Source organism: Canis aureus, chromosome 10 (assembly GCF_053574225.1).
Source record: "Canis aureus isolate CA01 chromosome 10, VMU_Caureus_v.1.0, whole genome shotgun sequence".
Lineage (NCBI taxonomy): Eukaryota > Metazoa > Chordata > Mammalia > Carnivora > Canidae > Canis > Canis aureus.
The window spans coordinates 70,320,424-70,340,621 of NC_135620.1; the positions used below are offsets into that span (position 1 = coordinate 70,320,424).

Here is a 20,198-nt window from a genome sequence, read left to right on the forward strand (position 1 = left end):
ATTGATTCATGTGCCGATGGTTGAGATGGGGGAATTGTTGCACGAAGAGCACTGGGAGTGTCTGGACCCAGGAGGGCCTTCACGCTGTTGGTGGTTTGGAATTGGGGCTACGTCTTGAGAAGTTCATCCCTTACCCTAGTTCTCCTCTAGAACCCAGGAGAAGGGGTGGGGGCGGTGTTTTGCTTTGTCCCTGGCGTACTGTCTTTGAGCTCCGACCACGTGCTGGGCTAAGCCCTTTGCGTGCTGCGTCCTGCAGCTCCGGGTGGGAGCCAGGTACTTGAGGAGAGTTCAGGGAAGGGGCTATTTACAGAGGTGCGGACGGCATCAAAGGAGCCGGCAGTGGCCACAATGCACACAGGTCTGACCTGAAGGTACAAGGGGAGGGAAACTGGGACCAGAACCCAGGGAGAGTTAAAGTGGGAACAGCAGGAGCCGGGGGCTGCGGTGGGACTGCAGGGGGGACTGCAGCCCGCCTGGAGAGAAAGCCCCTGCCCACTCCCTCTTTCCCACTTGTCCGTCTCTTGCTGGGACCTCCCATTGGCCAGACCCAGCGAGGAGCAGAGAGCAAGAGAGCGTGAGGCTGCAGCCTGTAGGCGGGTTCCCAGGGCACACGATCTCCGGGGGGCAAGTGGAGGATAGCCAGCAGCCAGCACCCTCACACGTTCTCTTGGAAGCTGGGTGTGAGAGCCCCGTTTTCCAGCTGGACAAACTGAGGCCTGGAGGTGCAGGGAGATGAAATAACCTGTGCAGGCCACACGGAGAAGCCCTGGCCCCCGAGGCCCTTCCCGAGACTGGGCCAAAGGGCCCGGAACCCTGAGCACTATCCTTGGGATGAACTGGGGATGGGGGCTGCGCAGATGGTCAGAAATGGGAAGGCCCTTCGAGGTCCCCTGCCTCTCCCCGTCGAGCCACAGGCACTGAGCAGAGGCCCAGGGATGGAAAGTCCTGGCACAGGGACACGGGCAGGTAGCAGCACACGCGGGCCCGGCCTCGGGTCTCCTGGATCCTAGGCCCGTGGAACGTCCCCGCTGGCTGCCAAGGGCCGTGCCCGCCAGCACTTGCTGCTTCCTGCGGGGCTTGGCAGGCCGGCTGTGCGGCTGGACACAAGGGTGGACTTGTTCCGCGGGCTGGGGTTCCCCGAGGTCTGGCTGTCGCCGGCCAGGACCCTCAGGGGAAACCCAGAGCCCCGGCCTGCTTGTTTCCATGGCTCTGTTTGTGTGAGCCCCGAGCCCTGGCCTCACGCACCTCTCCCCCCCCCGAACCCCCCCCAGCAGGCCTGTGGCCCCCGTTCCCCTCCCCTCCCCTCCCCCTGCTCTGGGCCCTCTCAGAGGCCCCGTTGTTTGCAGCGTGGAGTGGAAAATCCCACCCCGGCCCTCGTGAATCATCCCAGAGTCACCCGCTCAGGCTTCAGGCCCTGGAAAGAAATGGCAACGTTTTTCCACTGCGTGGAGAACAGGCAGGGTCTCGGCTCAGGCGAGAGGGGGCAGGGGGCGCCCACCCTCGCCTGCCCGCGAACAAAGTAGGTACTGAGCGGGGAAGAGCTGGGCCCAGGGCTGCAGCCGGGCAGCTGGGGAGCCCCGGCCCCCCGGGTGGGCAGAGGAGAGCCTGGCCGGGCCTGCCGCTGGGGGCCGGGCTGCGAACTGACATCACCAGGCCGGGCCGCGGGTCCCAACTGGCACTTGGAGTCTGCTCTGCAGATGTTGTGGGTGAGGTCAGACTCCCAGCCTGGATGCCCCTGTTTCTGGGGCAGAAGGACTGCCAAGAGGGAGTGTCCAGGCCTCCACGGCAGCTGCCCGACCGGGGTCCCCCAGGGAGCCCTGCCTCATGGAGCCTGTCCCTCCCTGGAGCTGAGCGCGAGGCAGGCCTTGGCCTTCTTCTCTGTGAGATGGGCATGCACGGTCTCCTCCTTTCCTCTCCTGCCCGGGGACTGGAGAAGAAGTCACCACCACCCTGCAAGTCAGGAAGGCCCGGTGTTGGGAAGGCTCCAGGATGCTCATTCCTCAGATGCCTCCCCGGGGGCGTGGGGGTGGGGTGGAGAGCTTTAGCCAGGGTTGCACACCTCGTCAGGACCTACGTAGCCCCGGGGAGGAGGACGCCTCAGAAGTCCTGGGTTGAGTCCTGGTTCTCCCTGCTAGCTGTGTGGCCTGGGGCAAGTCACTCTGCGGCTCCGAGGCGCTTTTAGGTTTCTCACGGATGAAAAGGGCTCACGATGGTAGTGGTACCCACAGTAATGCTTAGCCCCGAGCCCCTGCATTTCCCTTTAGTTCTGGGTCACCTGGAAGAACAGGTCCAGGGAGGGCCTTCCGGAAAGGGAAACCTTTGCTCCTCCTGAAAAACAGATGCCGAGGAGGGTGATTTAAAATTTTGCGCTGGGGAGATTCCAGGAGCTTGCTTCACAGAAACAACAGCTAACTTTTGGGGCATTAACTGTGTGCCAGGCCCGGGATTAGCACTTTTTACAGATTATCTGTCAGCGAGGGGCCGTCATGTCCTCGTTTTACCCTTGAGAGAGGGAAGGCCGCCCAGTGTGCACCCGGGTCCCCCGCACTCCACGGCGCCCTGGGGAGGAGCGGGGAGGAGCCTGGCCCCGAATCCCCAACCTGCGGGACCAGAGGGCCGAGTACGAACATCCGCCCGGCCCCCGCCTGCCACCCCCGGGCTCTGGGTGGAGGGAAGACAGCTGCCAGTTTGGCCCGAGGTCCCTGGAGGCTCGGAGGTGTCTGGGACTTGCCTGAGGGCACGCAGCCCCCCTGCCTGCAGCCCGGCTCTCTCCAGTGCCCCCGGGGCCTCGGCGCCTATATCTGCCTGTCTGGATCTCTCTTCTGATTTTTGTTCATGGACGAGCAAGCACGTGGTGTTCACAGGCCAGAACTGTGAACCAGGGCTGCCCAGCGTGAGATCTGGATTAATTACCAGCCAAACCGTACTGGGTTTTCAACACTGATTTTTAACTCCGGGCAGGAAACCTGGAATCTCGTTGATGGTTATTTGAAACAAATGAATTCCCCAGGCCTCACACATCCTCGAAAGCCAGGCTTCCTTCGAAGGCTCCCGTGTCCAGTTCTTCACGTCGCGCGCTTCGTTAAGCCGCGTGTAGCCCCGCGGGGTGGCCGGGGCCGCGGCGGGGGGGCCCACGGTGGAGGGGCGCGGTGGGCGCTCGGCCCAGGGGCCTGCACAGAGGGCCCGGCTGTCAGGTGGCAAAACTGGGATTTTGAACGAGGGTCAGCCCCCTCCGTTTAGGAAGTCCGGCTTGGCTGCCTCGCTTGCGTGCGTGCGGCAGGGTTCGGCCTTTCTCTTGTGGGAAATAGGGAGCCACTGAGTGGTGTAGCGCAGGGGGGAGGATGAACCAGGCTGCGTGGAGGCGGAGAGGAGAGGAGAGAGGCTGCAGGTGGGGAGAGCAGTGAGGGGGCTGCTGCAGGTTCTCAGGGGGCAGCGATGAAGGTTGGGCCAGGCTGTGACCACCGGGAGAGCGGGAACATCTGAGTGACAATTATATCCCAGTCGCTGTGTTAAATGGTTACCGCCTCTCATTTCGTCCTTGTGACAATCCTGTGAAGAGGGTATGACTTCCCCCGTTTGGTAGGCACAGGCTGGCTAAGGACCTTGCCCAAGCCCCGCCGGCAAGTGGCAGCACGGGGTCTGGCCCCGGGCCTGTCTGTGCAAAGCCTTTGCCCACGCCCTCCCCGTATGCTGCGCTGCCTCCCCGCGGCCCCAGGATGCTTGGTGTGACCTTGGACAGGTCCCTTCTCGGCTCTGAGGCTGCAGAGAACTTGGCTGAGCTCTGAGATCTCTTTCTGTCTTATCTCATCAAACATTTACCTGAACCCTGTGGGGGGAGAGAGAGAGAGAGAGATTAGTTGCTTTGAGGAGACCATGGTCTAGTGGGAGACCCAGGCTTCTGGGCAGACAGTCCCCCCAGATAATACAGGAGCCTTGAAAATAGAGAGGACGAGGGGACTTGACTCAACCTGGGGGAGGGAGCGGGGAAGGCTGCCCTTAGGAGGTGGCACCCTGGGTAAGTTAGCTGAGTAATAAAAGATGAAAACTTCAAAGACCAAGAAGCAGGGGCTGCACAGGACTGAGAGCCCCAAAGAGCATGATTTCCTTGGGCAGGGACCTCAGAGGACCCCTCTTCTCAGCCATGGAGGGTCCATGCCCAGCTGGACAGGCTTGTTGAATGACTGCTTGGACCCATTCTCTGCTGCCACTTGGCACTGACTCTGTCTTCTTGCTTTTTCCTTCAGGGTCCCCCTGGGCTGCCTGGGCTCCCTGGACCCCCTGGAGCACGGGGGCCGCGGGTAAGTGACCACACACTGTCCTTTGGAGCCCTGGCTGGCTCTTTGGCCTGTATCCCACTGCCCCTGAAGTTCAGCCTCGCTGTGTGTCCTCACGCTGTCCCCTGCCCCTCACGGGCGCCCACTTTCCGCTTCATGCGTGGAGTGTACTTAGGGCTCTGAGGGGGCTCTGCATGGACGGGCACAGCATGGGAGGAGAGCAACCACCCCTTACAGGGTCTCAGGTGTCCGTTGCGGGTACCAGCCCGGCAGCCTGGAGTGGAGAAGGGGTTTCTGCAGACCACGTCCCCTGAGCTGATGCTCCTCAGCGTTTGTACAGGAAAAAAAAAAAAAAAAAAAAGCTGGCTTAGCAGGACACGACCCTTGTATCCATCTTCCCATCTCTGCAGATCTCTGCAGGGCCACCCTGGGGTGGGGATGCCGACACGGGCAAGGGAGGGGGTGAGCTCCCCATGCTGAGAGGGTTGATCAGAGGCGGGAGGATGGCTTCGCAGGCCCGCAGCGGCTGAGATGGTCTGGCCTGACCGTGGTGTGAAAAGTAACTCCTCTGTGTGATGCCTCGCACGGCACCTCGTGCTGCCTTGTTTGAGCCCCTCTTTCCCGGGACCCCCGTGGGCCAGGATAATCACTCTCGTTTTAGGGAGGTGGAAACCGAGCATGTAGGAAATGGAAGAGCCAGGATGGGAACCGAGGCTCTTAACCGTATGCCGGCACCCTTGGGGGTCCTCTTGGAGAAAAATCTGTCCTTTTCCTAAGAGGGCTCAGACCCATGACGCCTGGCACCTGTGCCCAGGCTGAATCAGCCTTTCCCACGCTGGGTGCCTGGCAAGGCTCTGGCAGAGACAGCTGCCTGGGGCATATTTTTAGCTCGGAGCCCAGCGGATGGTTCTGGTTATGCAATTACTCCAGGCCTGGCCCTGTGCTCTCTGGGCCCAGGGCTCTGGAATCTGCTCTCTGAAGCGGCATTTCCTCCTGGCTCCAGAGTCTCCATGGAGCACATACCCGGAGCTGGGGACCACAGAGGTACCAGGGATCCTGCTGGCCACAGGACCTTGCAGCCTGGGACCAGGATGAGGCCCTTTGACTCAGCAGGCAGCTTGCCCATCCAGACTCCTCCCTCCTCCTCTGCACCTTTGCTCAGGCTGTCCTCTTGACCTGACCTGGCCTGCCCTTCTTTGCAAGCTCCTCCTCCATCCCCTGCTGAGATCAAATGCCACCTCGTTTTCTAATGACCACCCCCCCCCCCCACCGAGTTCCTGCAGCCGTTTATCTGCTTCTCTGAATGGTTGGTGTGGATCACTTTCCAAAAGCTCACGCGGGCCGCTGCACTCTGTGGGCCAAGCTGCCTATGCATGATCTCATCCCACCTGCCCAGCCATCCCCAGAAATAGGTTAAAACGTTGTCCCCATTTTACAGGCAAGGAAACTGAGGCTCCGAAAGGTTTGGTTATTTTGGACAAAGTCAACCAGAGAGTGAATGCCGGAGCTAGGGTTGAACCCAGACAGTCTGACCCCCAGAACCTATGTTCTTAACCATCGATTATGCTGGTTTTTCTCTCTACCTGAATGAGCCCAGAGCCAAGCCCTGTTTCTTTCTCGTTCTCACCTGATACCTAACAGGTGCCAGGCAAATGGCTGCTGAAGAGTTCTGGTCTGGGAGTTAACAACATTCCACCCCGCCCCAGAAGCTGTGTGATCTTAGGCAAATCCCTTCCCTCCCTGGGCCTCAGTTTCCCATCTGTAAAGCATGGGGTCCGCCCAGGATTTCCCAAGGCATTTCCTTGGAAATATAGTTCCAAGGTTCCTCCCAGCTCTGAAATTCCATGAGTGAGGGAATGACTCTCCTGACATCCTTCTCAGGCTTGCTGTGTGCTCCTCTCCCCCCAACCCCCCCGCCCCGCCCCCCCCGCCATCATCCTGTTTCTAGGCTGGAAATTCCATAGATCATAAAATTCCAGAGATAGTAGAATGCGAAGAGTAGACCATCCCAGCTCCTCTCTGCACGAATGATGGCTCTGGGGCTCGGGGAGTGACGGGGCCTTACCTGAGGTCACCCAAAGCTCAGTGGCGTGCCCCTTCCCACCTCCACATACTTCCCCAGCCCGTGCAAGGATGATGGGGAATCCCTGGGCCCTCCCCTTACCCGGCTTTCTGGGCTGCAGCATTCATAGAATTGGTCTGCTTGGCTCACAGTCAACTATGTGCTCTGTCTCTTTGCAAGGCAATGGCCAGGGAGAGGTGGGGAGGGGGGCGGGGAAGCAGGAAGCCCCCACTTTCACACGCTGCAGCTCGGGGAGCCGAACACTCCAGCCTGCCATCTTTGGGGACCCAACTGGGGAGAAGCAGCCACCCTTGGCCGCCCACAGCCCATGCCTGTTTCTGGAGTGCTGGTCAGGGGCCCCTCCTCAAACACGCCCACCCAATTTACGACCAATTCAGGGGTGAGCTCTGAGGTGAGACCCCAGGAGCCTGGGCTGGGGTGAGCATCTGAGGTCTTCCAGATTCCTAGGACCACCAGGGTCCCAGTTACTCATAGGACTGTTGAGGAGAGTGAGGCTGGGGAAAGGGGGCTGCTCACAGCTGGTCCCAGGTCTTGACGCTTCCAGGTCACATCCGTGTGCTGGGAGACCGTGTTTGGTGGAACCCTGGAGAGGGCCGGGGAGCGGGTTCCTTTAGAGGGAGGGCCACCAGTGACACCGTTATCAATCCCCCAGGCCCAGTGAGCTTCTGAACCCTGTTCCTTTTCGACGTGTTTGGAGAAGGGGAGGGTCCCTGTTCAGGCATAGAGAAGAGGGAGGCGCCTGGGTTGGAATGTGACAGGCTGCAGCTGGAAAGTTGGCCTCCGAGAGGGAGGAAGGAAGCAAGTTCATACAGAGCTAGCCAGATGAGTCAAGAGGGGCCAGGGACGAGGGCAGTGTGTCTAGAAGCTGCTGTGGTGGGGCACCACTGGGCTCCTCGGGGTGCCTCTCCCCGCCCCCCGTGCCCCAGAGTATTCCTGCTGGACAAAGACTCTTAGGAATTACCCGTCTCTTAGGGCTCTGTTTGTATTACTGGCTGCAAGACTCTAACCCAGGGCCCTTGCTGGGGAAAGTGGACATAACAGGCTCCAGCTGTTCTACAGCAGGAAGATAGGACCAGGGAAAATCGAGTGCCATGAATAAGCCCCGGACCTGAAGCCAACAGGCCTGGGTCCCAGCCTTCGCTTGGCCACCTCTCTGCTGTGTGACTTGGCCAAGACTCTTGGACTCTCTGAGCCAGGTCCTCCTAGCTGCTCCAAGGCCCCTGGAGGGCTCGTAAGCTCAGAGCTTGTAGGAACCTAAGGGAGAGCTCTCTGGCTGGGCTGGGGCCCTTGTTCAGAAGACACCAAGTACGCCCTTCACTGGGCTCTCCACTCCAAAGGGTCACAGCACAGTCCAGTTGGAGTCGAAAGGGAGCGGTTCCTTTAGGCAGAAGTCTTAGGAGATGCCCTGGGAGGAGGTGGCACTTGAGCCAGACCTCGAAGGCCAGGAGGGGTGTCAGCTGGAGGGGATGGTTGGAAAAGGCACGCCAGATGTTGGGAATGGCACAGGTGAAAGTGGTGAGGCACGGGGGATGGAACCTTTGAGCGGAAACAGAATTTGTCAAGGAAGGTTGCATCTGACATAACTCCATGTGGCCCACGGGGTTACAGATCTGACCTTCAATTTAAAAAATCAAGAAGTCCTATGGCTTTGTAGTATCTTTATAGTATCCTCAGGGAACCAGCCTGGGAAGGGCTGCTGGGCCAGGGGGAGAGAGCAGGGAGGCTGTAAAGTAAAATTCAGAGGTTGAGAGCTTGTGTTTCAAAGTCACACATCTGAGGTTGACCTCCAGCTCTGCCCCTTAGCAGCTGGGTGGCCTGAGAAAGCTCTCGCCCTCTCTGAGTGCAGGCTTTTCATCTTCAAAATTGGAAGAATGGCAGGCAGTCCCCACCTCGTGGGTTAGTTGGATAAAACGAGGTCATGCACGGAAAGTGTTCAGAGCAGGGCCAGGCATCAAGGGGTCCCCTCTGGAGGTGGGCCGCCGTGGCCGTCCTGCTGAGACTCGGCTAGGCGAGCAGGCCAGCAGGTGGAAGGAACCTGCTGGGCATCGCTGTGGGAAGGGGAATGACCCCCATTTTCCCTTACCTCTTCATTTCTTTTCCCTTTCAGGGTCCTCCTGGGCCTTATGGAAACCCAGGCCTCCCTGGCCCTCCCGGAGCCAAGGTGAGTATTTGCTGTGGGGTCTGGAGGTAGGGCCATGGAGTAGGGGCTAGGCTGGGGCTATGTTTGGGGTGCTTCCTAGGGGCTCCTGGTGAGAGGCCCTCGGTGCCATTGGCACCCCTGAGCGCCTTCCAAGAGCCAGGCTTGTGACACAGTGAGGACTCGAGAGTGGAGCTTCTGGTTGCAGAAGCTGGTTGTAGGGAATTAGAGAGAGAAGGGCAGTTGGAACCCAGAACCCTCAAAGGAGAGGAGGAACAAGGGTCATTTGCTGCTAAGTAGGGAAGGCCTTGAATGTCAGACTAGGGATAGAGATTTTCCTGGGTCTTAAGCCTTAACCCTGGGAGGCATGTCATCTTTTGAGCTGGGGAGGGACGTGGTCGTGTTTGGAAACAGTCACTGGATGTCGTGTGCACGTGGACTGGAGGTGGGGACCAGAGCAGAGGCAGGGAGGCCCCGGGGTGGTACCGGGGAGGGATGAGGCCAGCCCAGCCAGCTGAGGGGTGTGGGAGGAGGGGCAGGAGGGAAGCGGCTGCATTCACGGTGCAGAGGGGAAGTAGGGAGATAAGAGACCAGTGACACCCTGGTGTTAGCCTCGGTGACCCAACCGAGGAGCCCCGGAGGAGGAAGGCGAGGATGCTCATTTGTGAACCGGGAAACCTGGAGCCCCGCCAGGTGGAGACAATTCATGGGCAGACATTCTGACACTGCAGAGTGCTGAGGAGCCAGAGATGAAGCCCGGGGTGGGGGGGAGGAGACGACAGCGCAGAGTTGCCACCTGCCCCAGGGAGCCTTCCTGGGGTGCTCCAGGTAACTTTAAGATGAGACCACAGAGGCCAGAGTGAGCGGTGCTCCGATGCCTGCTGGGAACTCCGTCCCCGGGGTGCCCCGTGTGCCCAGAGCTCCGGCGGCGAACAGGGCTCTCCAGGGCCGCGCTCCGAGCAGCCGCAGGGCCGGCAGCACTGAGGCCATGGGGAGAGGTCTCCAGGGGTGGCTGGGGGAGCAGGAGCAGGGAAAGGGGCTGTAGGGCCAGGGAAGCCAGGAGCGCCGGGACTGGGCCGAAGGAGCGGGAAGCAGGCCCCGGAGGGCAGAGGGGCTCCTGGTTAGGACGCTGCCCGGCGCAGCCTGCCCTCTGCGGGTAACCAGGGTGGCCAGGTCCAAGGTCATTCTTTGCTAAGCCCGTGGTGCAGATTGAGCGGCTTAAGGAAAGCCGTTAACTGACTGGTCGCACCGCCCCCAAAGGCCAGCCGTGGCGCCCACCAGCTCGTCTGGGAGTGCGGCACACACGGCCGGGGCTGGGCCCGGGGCCTTCCTTGCAAAGCCAGCCCAGAGGCCTCGGGTGCCCAGTGGCCAAGCCGCTGCCCGGAAGTGCTGTGGTTTTAACAAGGCGACTAGTGCAGCGTTTGAAGGCATGGCCGTCCTCCTGGAAGCCACCCTATATTGGGCCTTCCTGGGGGCCTGTGCACTCTGCATGCGCTTTATGTGGCTTGTCTTCATTCGATCCCCACAAAGCCCTAAAGGGATGGGTGGAGATGCTGTGCCCGTATACGGATGGGGCACTAAGGCTTGGGCGCGTTAGGACACTGTCCAGGAGACGGCCCCAGGATCCGCCCCCGTGGGCCCGGCGGAGAGGCAGCCCCCCGGAGACTTCCGCTCTGCATAGGCCTCAGGCCTCCCTGGCCATGGGCTACATCACCATGCCGAGGACCCACAGCTGTTGGGAATTGTCAGGTCTGTCCGGGAACACGCCTTTCTTGGTCGGCTCTGGGGCTGGCCAGTCCTTCCCGCTCCCTCCCATTCTTTTCCACTCCTCCCAGCTTCCAGATTGATCCCTTGCTTCTGTGGCAGCAGATGGTCCATTGGCTTCTGCCCCGGTCCATGCCGGCCCCACGTTGCACGGCCCCGGCCCCAGGCCCACGGCAGCCCCGGTCTGGCCCGCAGCCTCCTCCCATCCTGCCAACAGATGTGCTGAGGCAGGAGGGGGGGCCCCTTAGCTGCTTCTCCTTCCATCTTGAGAAGCAGCTCTCTCTGGGTGTGGGGAGCGAGGCCTGTACCTAGCAGGTGACTCCTCTTCCTGCCACATGTAGCAGGGACGTGTAGACTCGTGCTCTCCTGGGCAGGACTCCAGCCCACTTCTGGGTATCACAGATAAGGTGTGGGCTCCAAAAAATACACTGGAACGGGAGCCTGCTTCTTCCATTCGTGTTTGCATAAAACTTCAAGGGGGAAAAGTCATGCCTGACACCTGGCCTGCAGCCCAGGGGTGAGCAGTGGCCCTAGGACAGGCCGGCTGGGTCCTGGGCTGCCCTTGATCTGTGGCATCACTGGGACAAGGTTAAAACAGAGACTCTCCCTGGATGGAATTCCTGCCTCAGCTGAGGTTGGAAGGGAATGTTGTGTATCTGCACCAGAGGGTGTGATTGTGGGGAGAGGGTCCTCACTGTGTCCCAGATCCCCCTTGGACCAAGGAGGCGACCTGATGCGATCGTAGGGCTGGCCTCCCCAAGGCCCTGTGCTGGCTCCTCCTCTTCCACATGATGCTGCCTTCTAGAGCAACCCCTGGGGGGGCAACCATCCAGCCACGTCCTTCTGTCAGCAAATGTTTATGGGCACCGACCATGTGTTGTTGGAGAAATCAGCCGAACAGGAGGGTCTGCCCAGGTGGCAGGAGCCCCCACTTTGTCTGGGTGGGTCACCGTGCACTCCTTGCTTCAGTGAGTTCATGGGACCCTTGGGAGCTTATGGTCTTGTGGGATAAGGACTGAGGGATGGGAGATACCAGTGGATTGAGGAGGCTCAAAGGGGAGAGGAAGAGCAAAGGAAGGACTCCACGCCTCTTGAGGTCACAAAGACGCCAAGGTCACTTACCTGGTACTGGTGGTGACCAGCAGTAGCAGGACTGTATTTCGGATTCTTGAGTTTGCCTGCTGGAAGACACGTGTCAGGGCTGCTACAGGCCAGAGCCAAGCTTTATTTAGCCCGACCTGCCCTCCCCCCCACCCTAGACCAAGGCTTTGCCCACTTGCCAGAGACCCGTACTCCCACGTTCAAATCCATCAAGAGGAGGGAGGGTCAGCTCCCATGTGGAGTCGAGATCAAGGACTTGGAGAATGAGGCAGAGAAGCCAGGCCCCTGGGAGGACGGCATTGGCTGACCTTGGAGGCTTGGTGTTGACTCATGGGATTGACTCATGTCGCCAACCAGCCTGTACTTGTTGCTGTGGGGAAGGGCAGTGGTTAAGAGCACAGACTCCGGAGCCAGGTGATCGAGGTTCAGACCCCAGCTCTGTCACCTCCTGGTTCTTTGGCGCTGAGTATACATTATTTCAACTTTCTGTGCCTCAGTTTCCTTATCTAGAAAATGGACGATGAGAGTAACTGCCCCCTTGGGTTGTCATGAGGAGTAACCGAGTCACTTAGAGCAGTGCTGGCCTGTGGCAGTGCTACAGCAGGGTCAGCTTCAGCACCAGCCGGGTGGGCCTGTATTGGGGCCCCAGCAAGGACAGTCCCTGCCCTCGTGGAAACAAGCTAATCACACTGATAAATGCAGAATTATGCCATGACCCGGGCTCTATGAGAGAGGCATGGGACGCTTGGATGCCTAACACAGGGTGGATTGGTCCCATCTAGGAGGTGAGGTGCACTTTCCCAGAAGGCACATGGGTTGGACTAAGGTCTAAAGTACAGCAGATGACAAGGCACAGGGGCACAGGGGCAGGAGGGTGGGGAGGGGAGCAGGCCCTGGTAGGCGGTGGAAAGACATTTGGACTGTATCCCAGCAGCAACAAGAAAACACGACAAGGTTTTTAGCAGAGGTGACATGATCAGATGAGATCTGCAGAGGCCACTCGGGCAGTTTGAGAAGCAGGGTCTGGCGGGCAGCCAGCGGGGAAGTCTAGGGCTGCGCTGCTGGGGATGCTGACGCTGGACTGGGGTGCAGACAGGTGGGATGCAGGCCCGTGGGCAGGTGAGGGGCTCTGGGCCAGAGGCCAGTGGGGCTCCAGCTGTGCAGGAAAACCACTGCTGCCCATGCCAGAGGATAAGGCGCTTGGCCCTACTCTTCTTGGCAGGCGGCCGCTCCGTCCCCAGTGTGGCCTGCTCAGTTTGCAGTGAATTACCCGGGATTATTATGGGCCCTCAGGCACTGGGGTTGGGGGGGTGGGAGGGGTGAGGGGCGATAGGTGGACAGGAAGGAGCAGACTTGGTGATCTAGGTGGCTGCTAGCAGAGCTGGTCGGGGCCGAGATGGAGAAAGCCTACAGGGTTCTCAGGCCCCAGCCTCCCCTTCCCCTTCCTCTGATGACAGAGGTAAGGCAGGCTCATTAAGGAAAACATGGAATAGTCCAGAAAGTATCAAGAAGAGAATAAAGCGGCCTGCAGTGGCCCTGCCCAGTGATGAGCACTGAGTGCATTTTGAAGACTGGGCCAGGGACTGGCCCAGAGCTTTGCATACTTTGTAGGGCAGATGACATCACCCCCATTTTACAGATGAGAAAATGAAGGTCTAGGTGGCTGAGTAACTTGCCCAGGGTCACATTTCTGACAAGTGTCAGAGACAGGATTTGAATCCTCTACTGCCTAACTCCAAAGCCTGTATGTTCTTTTGGCGATAAGGCAAGTTTGTTCACTATCTCTGTGGCCTTCCTCTGTGGATTACGTAACATACATGCATACGTACACACACACACACACACACACACGTATGTAACACATACATTAGATATGAGTTACACATAAGTAACATTTTAACCAAAATAAAGAAATCAGAATGATTTCTTAACATATACGTAACATAGTATACGTGTGATAACATACACAGATATAACGTACATTAATCAAAATGTCTGCACATGCACAGAAAGCTACAGATGTATATACACGTACAGGCACACATACACATATATGAATAATTTAAAATTTTCTGCAAACAAGTGCTTTATGTATTTACTTGTTTTATTAGCAATTGCCTTCTGGAAAGATTGAGGCAGTTCATGCTGCAGCTAGCATCAGCAGATGCTGTTTTAAAAAGATAATTTATCCTTGTTTTCACTTCAGTTCATTGACCAGCTAGAAGAAGAATGCTTTTCTTACATCTGTTTGCCATTTGTATCTTATCATTTATGAATTTGTTTATTTTGGGGGTTGGAATGCTGTCTTTTGTTATGGATTTGTACACTTATTTATATTTACATATTAAGATTGTGCAGCCCTCGTCCACCTTATGAGTATGTTCCAGTTTATTTGCTTATTAAGAGTATTCATGACGATGTTCACAAATAAAAGTTTTATCTTTTTTTTTTTTTTTTTTTGGACTAACAAATAACAGCTAACACTTATTAGGAACTTATGTCAGATAGTTTGGAGAGGGTTCCACCCAAATGTAAAATACATCATTCTTCACTTTTATGCTTAGGCATTTCTTTCCCACCACATGATCAGATAGGTATTCATTTGTATTCTTAGTTATTTCTTAATTTTATTTGTATTCTTAAAGATTTTAAACCATCTGGTATGAATCTTCATGGGGAGTGGGTATGAGATGGGCTGTAACTTTACTTTTTCTCCCCAATGGTTAACCATTTATTAAATAACCTTGACACTACTGATTATTATATGATAGACCAGGCTCTAATCCTGACCGTCTGAAGATGTTTCATTGCTCTGTTTGTATATTTTCTGCTAAAATACTGTTTTATGTGACATTGACGATCTTTACCGTGTCTTCTCCCCTTTTTCTTTTAAAATATTTCTGGATCTTTGTTCTGTCAGATGAGCCTTATGATCATTTTAATCATTTCCTTAAAAATACCCCTGGGATCTTTATTGGAATTGCATTAGATGTATATATTAATTTGTGGAGAATTAACAGTTTTAAAATATTACAGTTTCCTATCTAAAACTATGGCATATCTTCTCATTTGTTTTTTTTTTTAGACATTTCTTTAGTAAACTTTTGTAGCTTTTATGGCATAAGGCCTACAGAGCTCTGGTTTGTGGATAGAAATTTTGTACTTTTGTGGCTGTTGTGAGTGAAATGTTTGCCCCATTCTAATTTCTAGCTGGATGTCAGCTATTGAGTAGGACTGTTGAATTTCATCTTTTTATATTTTTTTTGTGGCTATTTTATAACCATGCCCCGTACTGGATGATTTTGTTGATTTTAACAATATTTCAGTTCTCCTGTATTTTCTAGACAGATACTTGTATTGTTTGCAAAAAAAGGACATATTTGTGTCTACTTTTCCTGAAAGACTAGTTGTCTCATTTGTTTTTCTTGCCCTATTGCATTGGCCGGAACTTCTAAACACATGACGTAGTGATAGTGGGAGGCCCAGGTTATCTTCAGAGGAAACCAGTCTGAGCCAATCTCAGTCTTAGAGTTGTCTCTTGAGATTCTATCCATTCAATTGCTCATTAGTGAAATATTTGATGATGCCTCCTCTGGGCCACCCCCTGTGCCAAGTACTTGGATTAGGGAGGACTTACACAGGGGATTTCTGGCCCAGAATTTCCCAATCCTTCATGATGTGTTCCTCCGTTGTGTCAGTCCCTCTCTAGACCTCAGCCATTCAGAGTCCTCTGTCCTATGCTTCCCAACTCTACCTGCAAAAAGGAGCTCAACATAGTTCCCACTCCCATTCTGGAGAGCTTGGTTGGCAACCAGGTTCTCATCCTTACCAATGTATAAGCAATTAATTAGACTTTATATATTCCTCCTCTCTCAATGGGGAATCTGCAGGAGTCTGGCTGGGAAGACATATAGTCTTCTCCATCCCAGAAATCACACCTTCACCTGACTAGGGGTGCCTCGAGCATCCTTGGAGCTAAATTGTCATCTTCCTTCCTCCTTGTCTTCCTCCAGCCTTAGGTTAGCTGCAACTCACTTCAGGGATTTCCCCTCAGTCTAGGTCAAGTTCTCTCTGACTTCCTCCTTACTCTACTTATCATTGGATGGTAGTTTTTGATTTGTGAAGAGCTTGGGCTCTGAAACCAAACTACCTGAGTCTAAGTCCCACTTACAAATTGTATGACCTTGGAGAAAGGACTTAGCCTTTCTATGCCTTAGTTTCCTCATCCATGAAATGGGATGGTGATTGTTGATACCTCACAAATTTATGTGTCCAGGCCTCAGAAGAGCACCCAGTAAATGCTAGCACCGATGGTCTCTGGTTTCTCCTTTGAGAGTCCCCCATGGGCATGAACTGTGTCATGTTCCCCACTGTGGTATTCTCTGTATTTACTCCAAAGCTTGGCTCAGAGTGAATGTTCAATGTGAATCTATGCTTGTGGCTATTGTACTCGGGCGGGGGTTACATCCCAAGCACTGTGCTGGCTGCTGAGCATGCAGAAAGAAATCTGTAAATAATGGAAATGGCTCAGGTAAGGGACCCGGACAAGGGAGCAAGCCTGTCATCTCTTGGGGTCTCAGTTTCCCCTTCTATAAAGAGACAGAAAAGGATAGTTGAAGGCCCACCCTGAATGTGTTTCAAGCCCAGCTGCTCTGCCAGCTGCAGACCGAGGTGGGCGAGGGTGGGGTGGGGAGAAGCTACTGCCCTTTTTTGGCCATTGGAATCCTCGGTAGCCCTGAGCCTGGCTTTGCACTTGGACTATGGACATAAAAGGCATCGGAGCGGGGCTTGTGAGATGCTGAGGGCGAGAGTGTGTTTGAAGGACGGCCAGGGCAGGGTGGTAGATCCCAGAGGGTGCGTTCTGCAACAGTGACCTGGAGGGGCCCAGGTGGACGCACAGTGGGCAAGGAGGGGTGGCTTTCCTGCCTGGGGCAGCTGTCATCTGGTCAGAGGGAGTGCCAGAGAGGCATCCAGGCTGCTTATTCATAAACAAGTAAGCGAGTGCTTTGAAGTCAGACAGAGTGGGCACTAGCCAGACCTGGGAAGACCTTACCTCTGACCTGCGTGTCACACCAGGCAGTGACCTAGCCCCTCTGAGCCTGTGTCTTAGTCCTGAGTTGCAACCAGCGGGTGTTAAGAGGACAAATGGACACAGTGTTGGGCATGGAGTAGGTGGCTCTGAAAGGTCTGCTCTCTTTAAGGCTCTGTCCAGTTCGAATGCAGTGACTTCTTATGGAGAGTGGCTGAGCCAGGATTTGGAAGGGCTGGGTTCTGATGAAGAAAGGAACCAAATGGGAACTAATTAAAGTTGGCCAAGCCACCCCTTCCATGTGTCACATCCATTATCTCCCTGGCTCCCTGCCAAGAAATGTAGGACGCTGGTGGATGTGTGTGTGTGTGTGTGTGTGTGTATGAACCCGTGTGCATGTGTGAGAAAGTGTGTGCTGTGTGAGTGTGTGCATGCATTTGTGTGCATGTGTGAGTGTGCATGAACCTATGTGCATGTGTGAGAAAGTGTGTGCATGTGTGAGTGTGTGTGCACGTGCCTGTGTGCATATGTGAAAATGTATGTGTTCATGTGTGAGCATGTGTGCACGTGTGTGTGCATGCACCCATGTGTGCTTGTGTGAGTGTGTGCATGCACCTGTGTGCATGTGTGAGAGTGTGTGCATATGTGTGTGTGCATGTACTTGTGTGCATGTGTGAGAATGTGCATGAACCCGTGTGCATGTGTGAGAAAGTGTGTGCATGTGTGAGAGTGTGTGCATGCACCTGTGTGCATGTGTGAGAGTGTGTGCATGTGTGTGTGCACACGCCTGTGTGCATATGTGAATATATGTGTTCATGTGTGAGCGTGTGTGCCCATGTGTGTATGCATGCACCCTTGTGTGCTTGTGTGAGAGTGTGTGTGCATGCACCCGTGTGCATGTGAGAGAGAATGTATGTGTTCATGTGTGAGAGTGTGTGCATGTGTGTGTGCATGCACCTGTGTGCATGTGTGTGTGCATGCACCCATGTGTGCTTGTGTGAGCATGCCCATGTGTGTGCACCTGTGAGGATGTGTATACACATGCCCATGTGTGAATATGTGCATGCATGTGCATGCACCTATGTGCATGTGTGGGTGCGTGTGCACGTGGCCTCACGCCAGACCTGGGAATGGGAAGTCTTAGCTTGGCCAATGCCTCATCTGGGGGCCTTTGACAGTGCCTTTCCCCTCCTGCCTCAGTCTCCCTCAGTGCATGGGGTGGGTAATAGCACCTCCCTTGCCCACTTCATCAGGCTATGGTGAGAATCTCGTGAGACCAGGGTATTGCAACCGTGAAGGGCTGTGCACGGACGTTAAGTGGGTGTCACTGCACTGACCCTTGGTAAATAGACCACTAAGGTGAGCGTATGAGAAATTCATGCTTTTTAATTTTTAAATTTTTTAGATTTAAAGATTTAATTTATTTATTCATGAGAGACACAGAGAGAGAGAGAGGCAGAGACATAGGCTGAGGGACAAGCAAGCTCCCCGCAGGGAGCCCGATGCGGGACTCCATCCCGGGACCCCAGGGTCACGCCCTGAGCCAGAGGCAGATGCTCAACCGCTGAGCCACCAGGCGCTCCGGGCATTCTTCCTAGACGTGTCTCTCAGAAGCCCCCTGAGAGCCCAGGGGAAGGAGTCTGGGGGCAGTCCCAGCAACACGCACACGCAAGGCCTCGTCCCCAGAGACCTCCTGCTTGGTTGGGAGGACACAGTGCAGCTGCATCTTGAAGGCTGCCTATGGCCTGGAGAATCTCCCTGAGGAAGGTTTTCTAGGCGGGCGTGACTGCCTGGGCGAGGACCTGGCAGCCGGGGAGCTCAGGGCACGGCTGACGACGGGCTGTGGTCTGGCGGGGAGCGAGGGACCCTGTCTGTGGGTTTGGCCGCTGGAAGGAGAGCCGGGTTTGCCGAGGATGGGTGGATCCGAGGCTGGAAGACGTGGGACGGCAAAGGAGGAGTTCGGAGGTGTCCTGCGGGCAGTGGGGAGCTGTGGAAGGTGTTCAGGGAGAAGGGAACTGGTGAAGGCCCCCCGGGAGCTGTGCGAGTGGGGGGCGGGTGGGAGGGCATGGCAGCCGGGGACAGGACTCTGAGCAGAGGTTGTGGGGAGGTAGCCTCTCTAGACGACTCTAGAAAGAATTGTTTTTCTTTCAGGGACAGAAAGGGGACCCAGGGCTCTCACCAGGAAAGGCCCTCGATGGGGCAAAGGTAGGTTTTCCAGGGACCCCAGCATTGAGGGAAGTGGGGGAGTGACAGCAGGGAAACCGCCAGGCCTTGGCAGAGGCCCCTGGGTGATGGAGGCAGGAGGTCATTGTGTGACAAGTGGCAAGGGAAGAGCGTGGTTTGGGGTTCTCCTTGAGGTCCTCCAGCTTTGTCCGTGCAGAACCCAGAGCCATGCCCTGTACACTCTCTGGGGGCGCAACCAATAAAACAGACAAAAGATTTTGCCCGTGGACACACCCTTGGTGAGCGAGTGACCTTTTGTGTGACGTCCCGCGTTTCCGTAGAGCCCTCTAGGCGATCCTTGGCATCCAGAAGGTTTTTTGGTAGCATGCACCCAGAAGCTTCCAACAGATGTTCAAAGTCCCCTCTGAGGTTAATTCGAGCGGACAGTTCTGTGGATTTCTAGGAGGTAGGAAGGGATCGGGCCAGAGGTTCAGGGCTCCCTGACTCTGAAGGGGCTATGGGACCAGAAGTTTCTGGTGGGAAAGAGAACATTAGCCCAGAGGACTTCACTCACCCCTGAAGCATCCCTCCGCCGCCCCTCATACACCGGTTAAGGGGCCTGGAAGGAGCACAGGACAGGTAGGAACCGGGGAACCAGACTCGAGGTGAGACCCCGGCTCTCAGACACAAGCATCCTGGAAGGAACACCCCGGCTTATTCTGGCCCCAAGCCCAGGAGCCCTCCGGACAGGCACAGCCCTGCTTCTCCACCCAGCGTCCTGTGCTTGGGCACGGAGAAGAGGCAGCTCCCTTCTATTGCCTCAAGACCCAGGTGGCTCATTCCTTCACGTCCTCACGGAGGGCGTGTACCGGGTGTAAACACCTGCACGCGTGCCGGTGCGCTCTTCATGGAAGATGAAGAGGATGCAGGACGGATGGGGCCCGGCTTGCGGGGGGGAAAGCAGAGGGGCCTCAGAGGCAGGTGGCTCGCTGGAGGTCACACAGCTGGTCGGGGACGGAGCAGGATTTGTATCCGGGTCTGAGCGAGTCCGGGGGCCCGGGCTTCTCTCTTGCTCTCCTGGGTTGTGTGTTCTCGGCTCTCGTGGCAGAGATGCCGCTTGCTGACCACCGTGCCCGGGCAGGGGGAGGGATGGGCAGGAGGGAAGGAGTGTCAGGAATGCAGAGAGAGCGAGCGGATTGGAACGGGACAGACAGGTGGTGTGTCCCCTGGGGCACTGGTTTTCCAGACACGGGTTTAGCAGCAGACCCCGTTCCCTAAATGGCATCCTGTGCCAGAGTCCGGTGTAGCAGATACCTCTAGTGGGGGGACTGGGTTGGGGGGGGCAGTACCCGCCCACTCGGCTGCCCTCCCCGCCACCCGCAGAGGCCTCTGGGCCTCCAGGAGTCCTGTCCGCAGACAGTTGTCCGTGCGAGGGCACACGTGCAGTTTCACAAGCGTCTCTGCTCCTCTTCCGCCCACCCCGCTCACCCTTTTGTCTGTGTTTTGCAGGGCGACGTGGGCTTGCCTGGGCTCTCTGGGAATCCGGGACCTGTCGGACGAAAGGTACACCTGGGTTTCAGTGCTTTGCCTTGTCCAGTGGGCTTTCTCTCTAGCTTCCCGGCCAGGGCCTGTCAGCTGTCGGGACTC

The 20,198-nt window shown here is 56.2% G+C and overlaps 1 protein-coding gene across 5 annotated transcripts in view; it reads left to right on the top strand.

The window, feature by feature from the left end:
• COL27A1 (collagen type XXVII alpha 1 chain) overlaps positions 1-20,198 on the top strand; it is a 134,792-nt gene that overhangs the window by 16,453 nt on the left and 98,141 nt on the right. For 4 of the 5 annotated variants that reach the window (XR_013388346.1, XM_077913046.1, XM_077913044.1 and 1 more), the window contains exons 4-7: positions 4,245-4,298; positions 8,465-8,518; positions 18,540-18,593; positions 20,061-20,114. Coding sequence is in view for 4 of the 5 variants with exons in the window: in XM_077913046.1 (XP_077769172.1) it covers positions 4,245-4,298; positions 8,465-8,518; positions 18,540-18,593; positions 20,061-20,114 (216 nt within the window). In the remaining variant the exon portion in view is untranslated. The remainder of the gene's footprint in view (positions 1-4,244; positions 4,299-8,464; positions 8,519-18,539; positions 18,594-20,060; positions 20,115-20,198) is intronic. The other variant, XM_077913047.1, reaches the window with a different exon arrangement.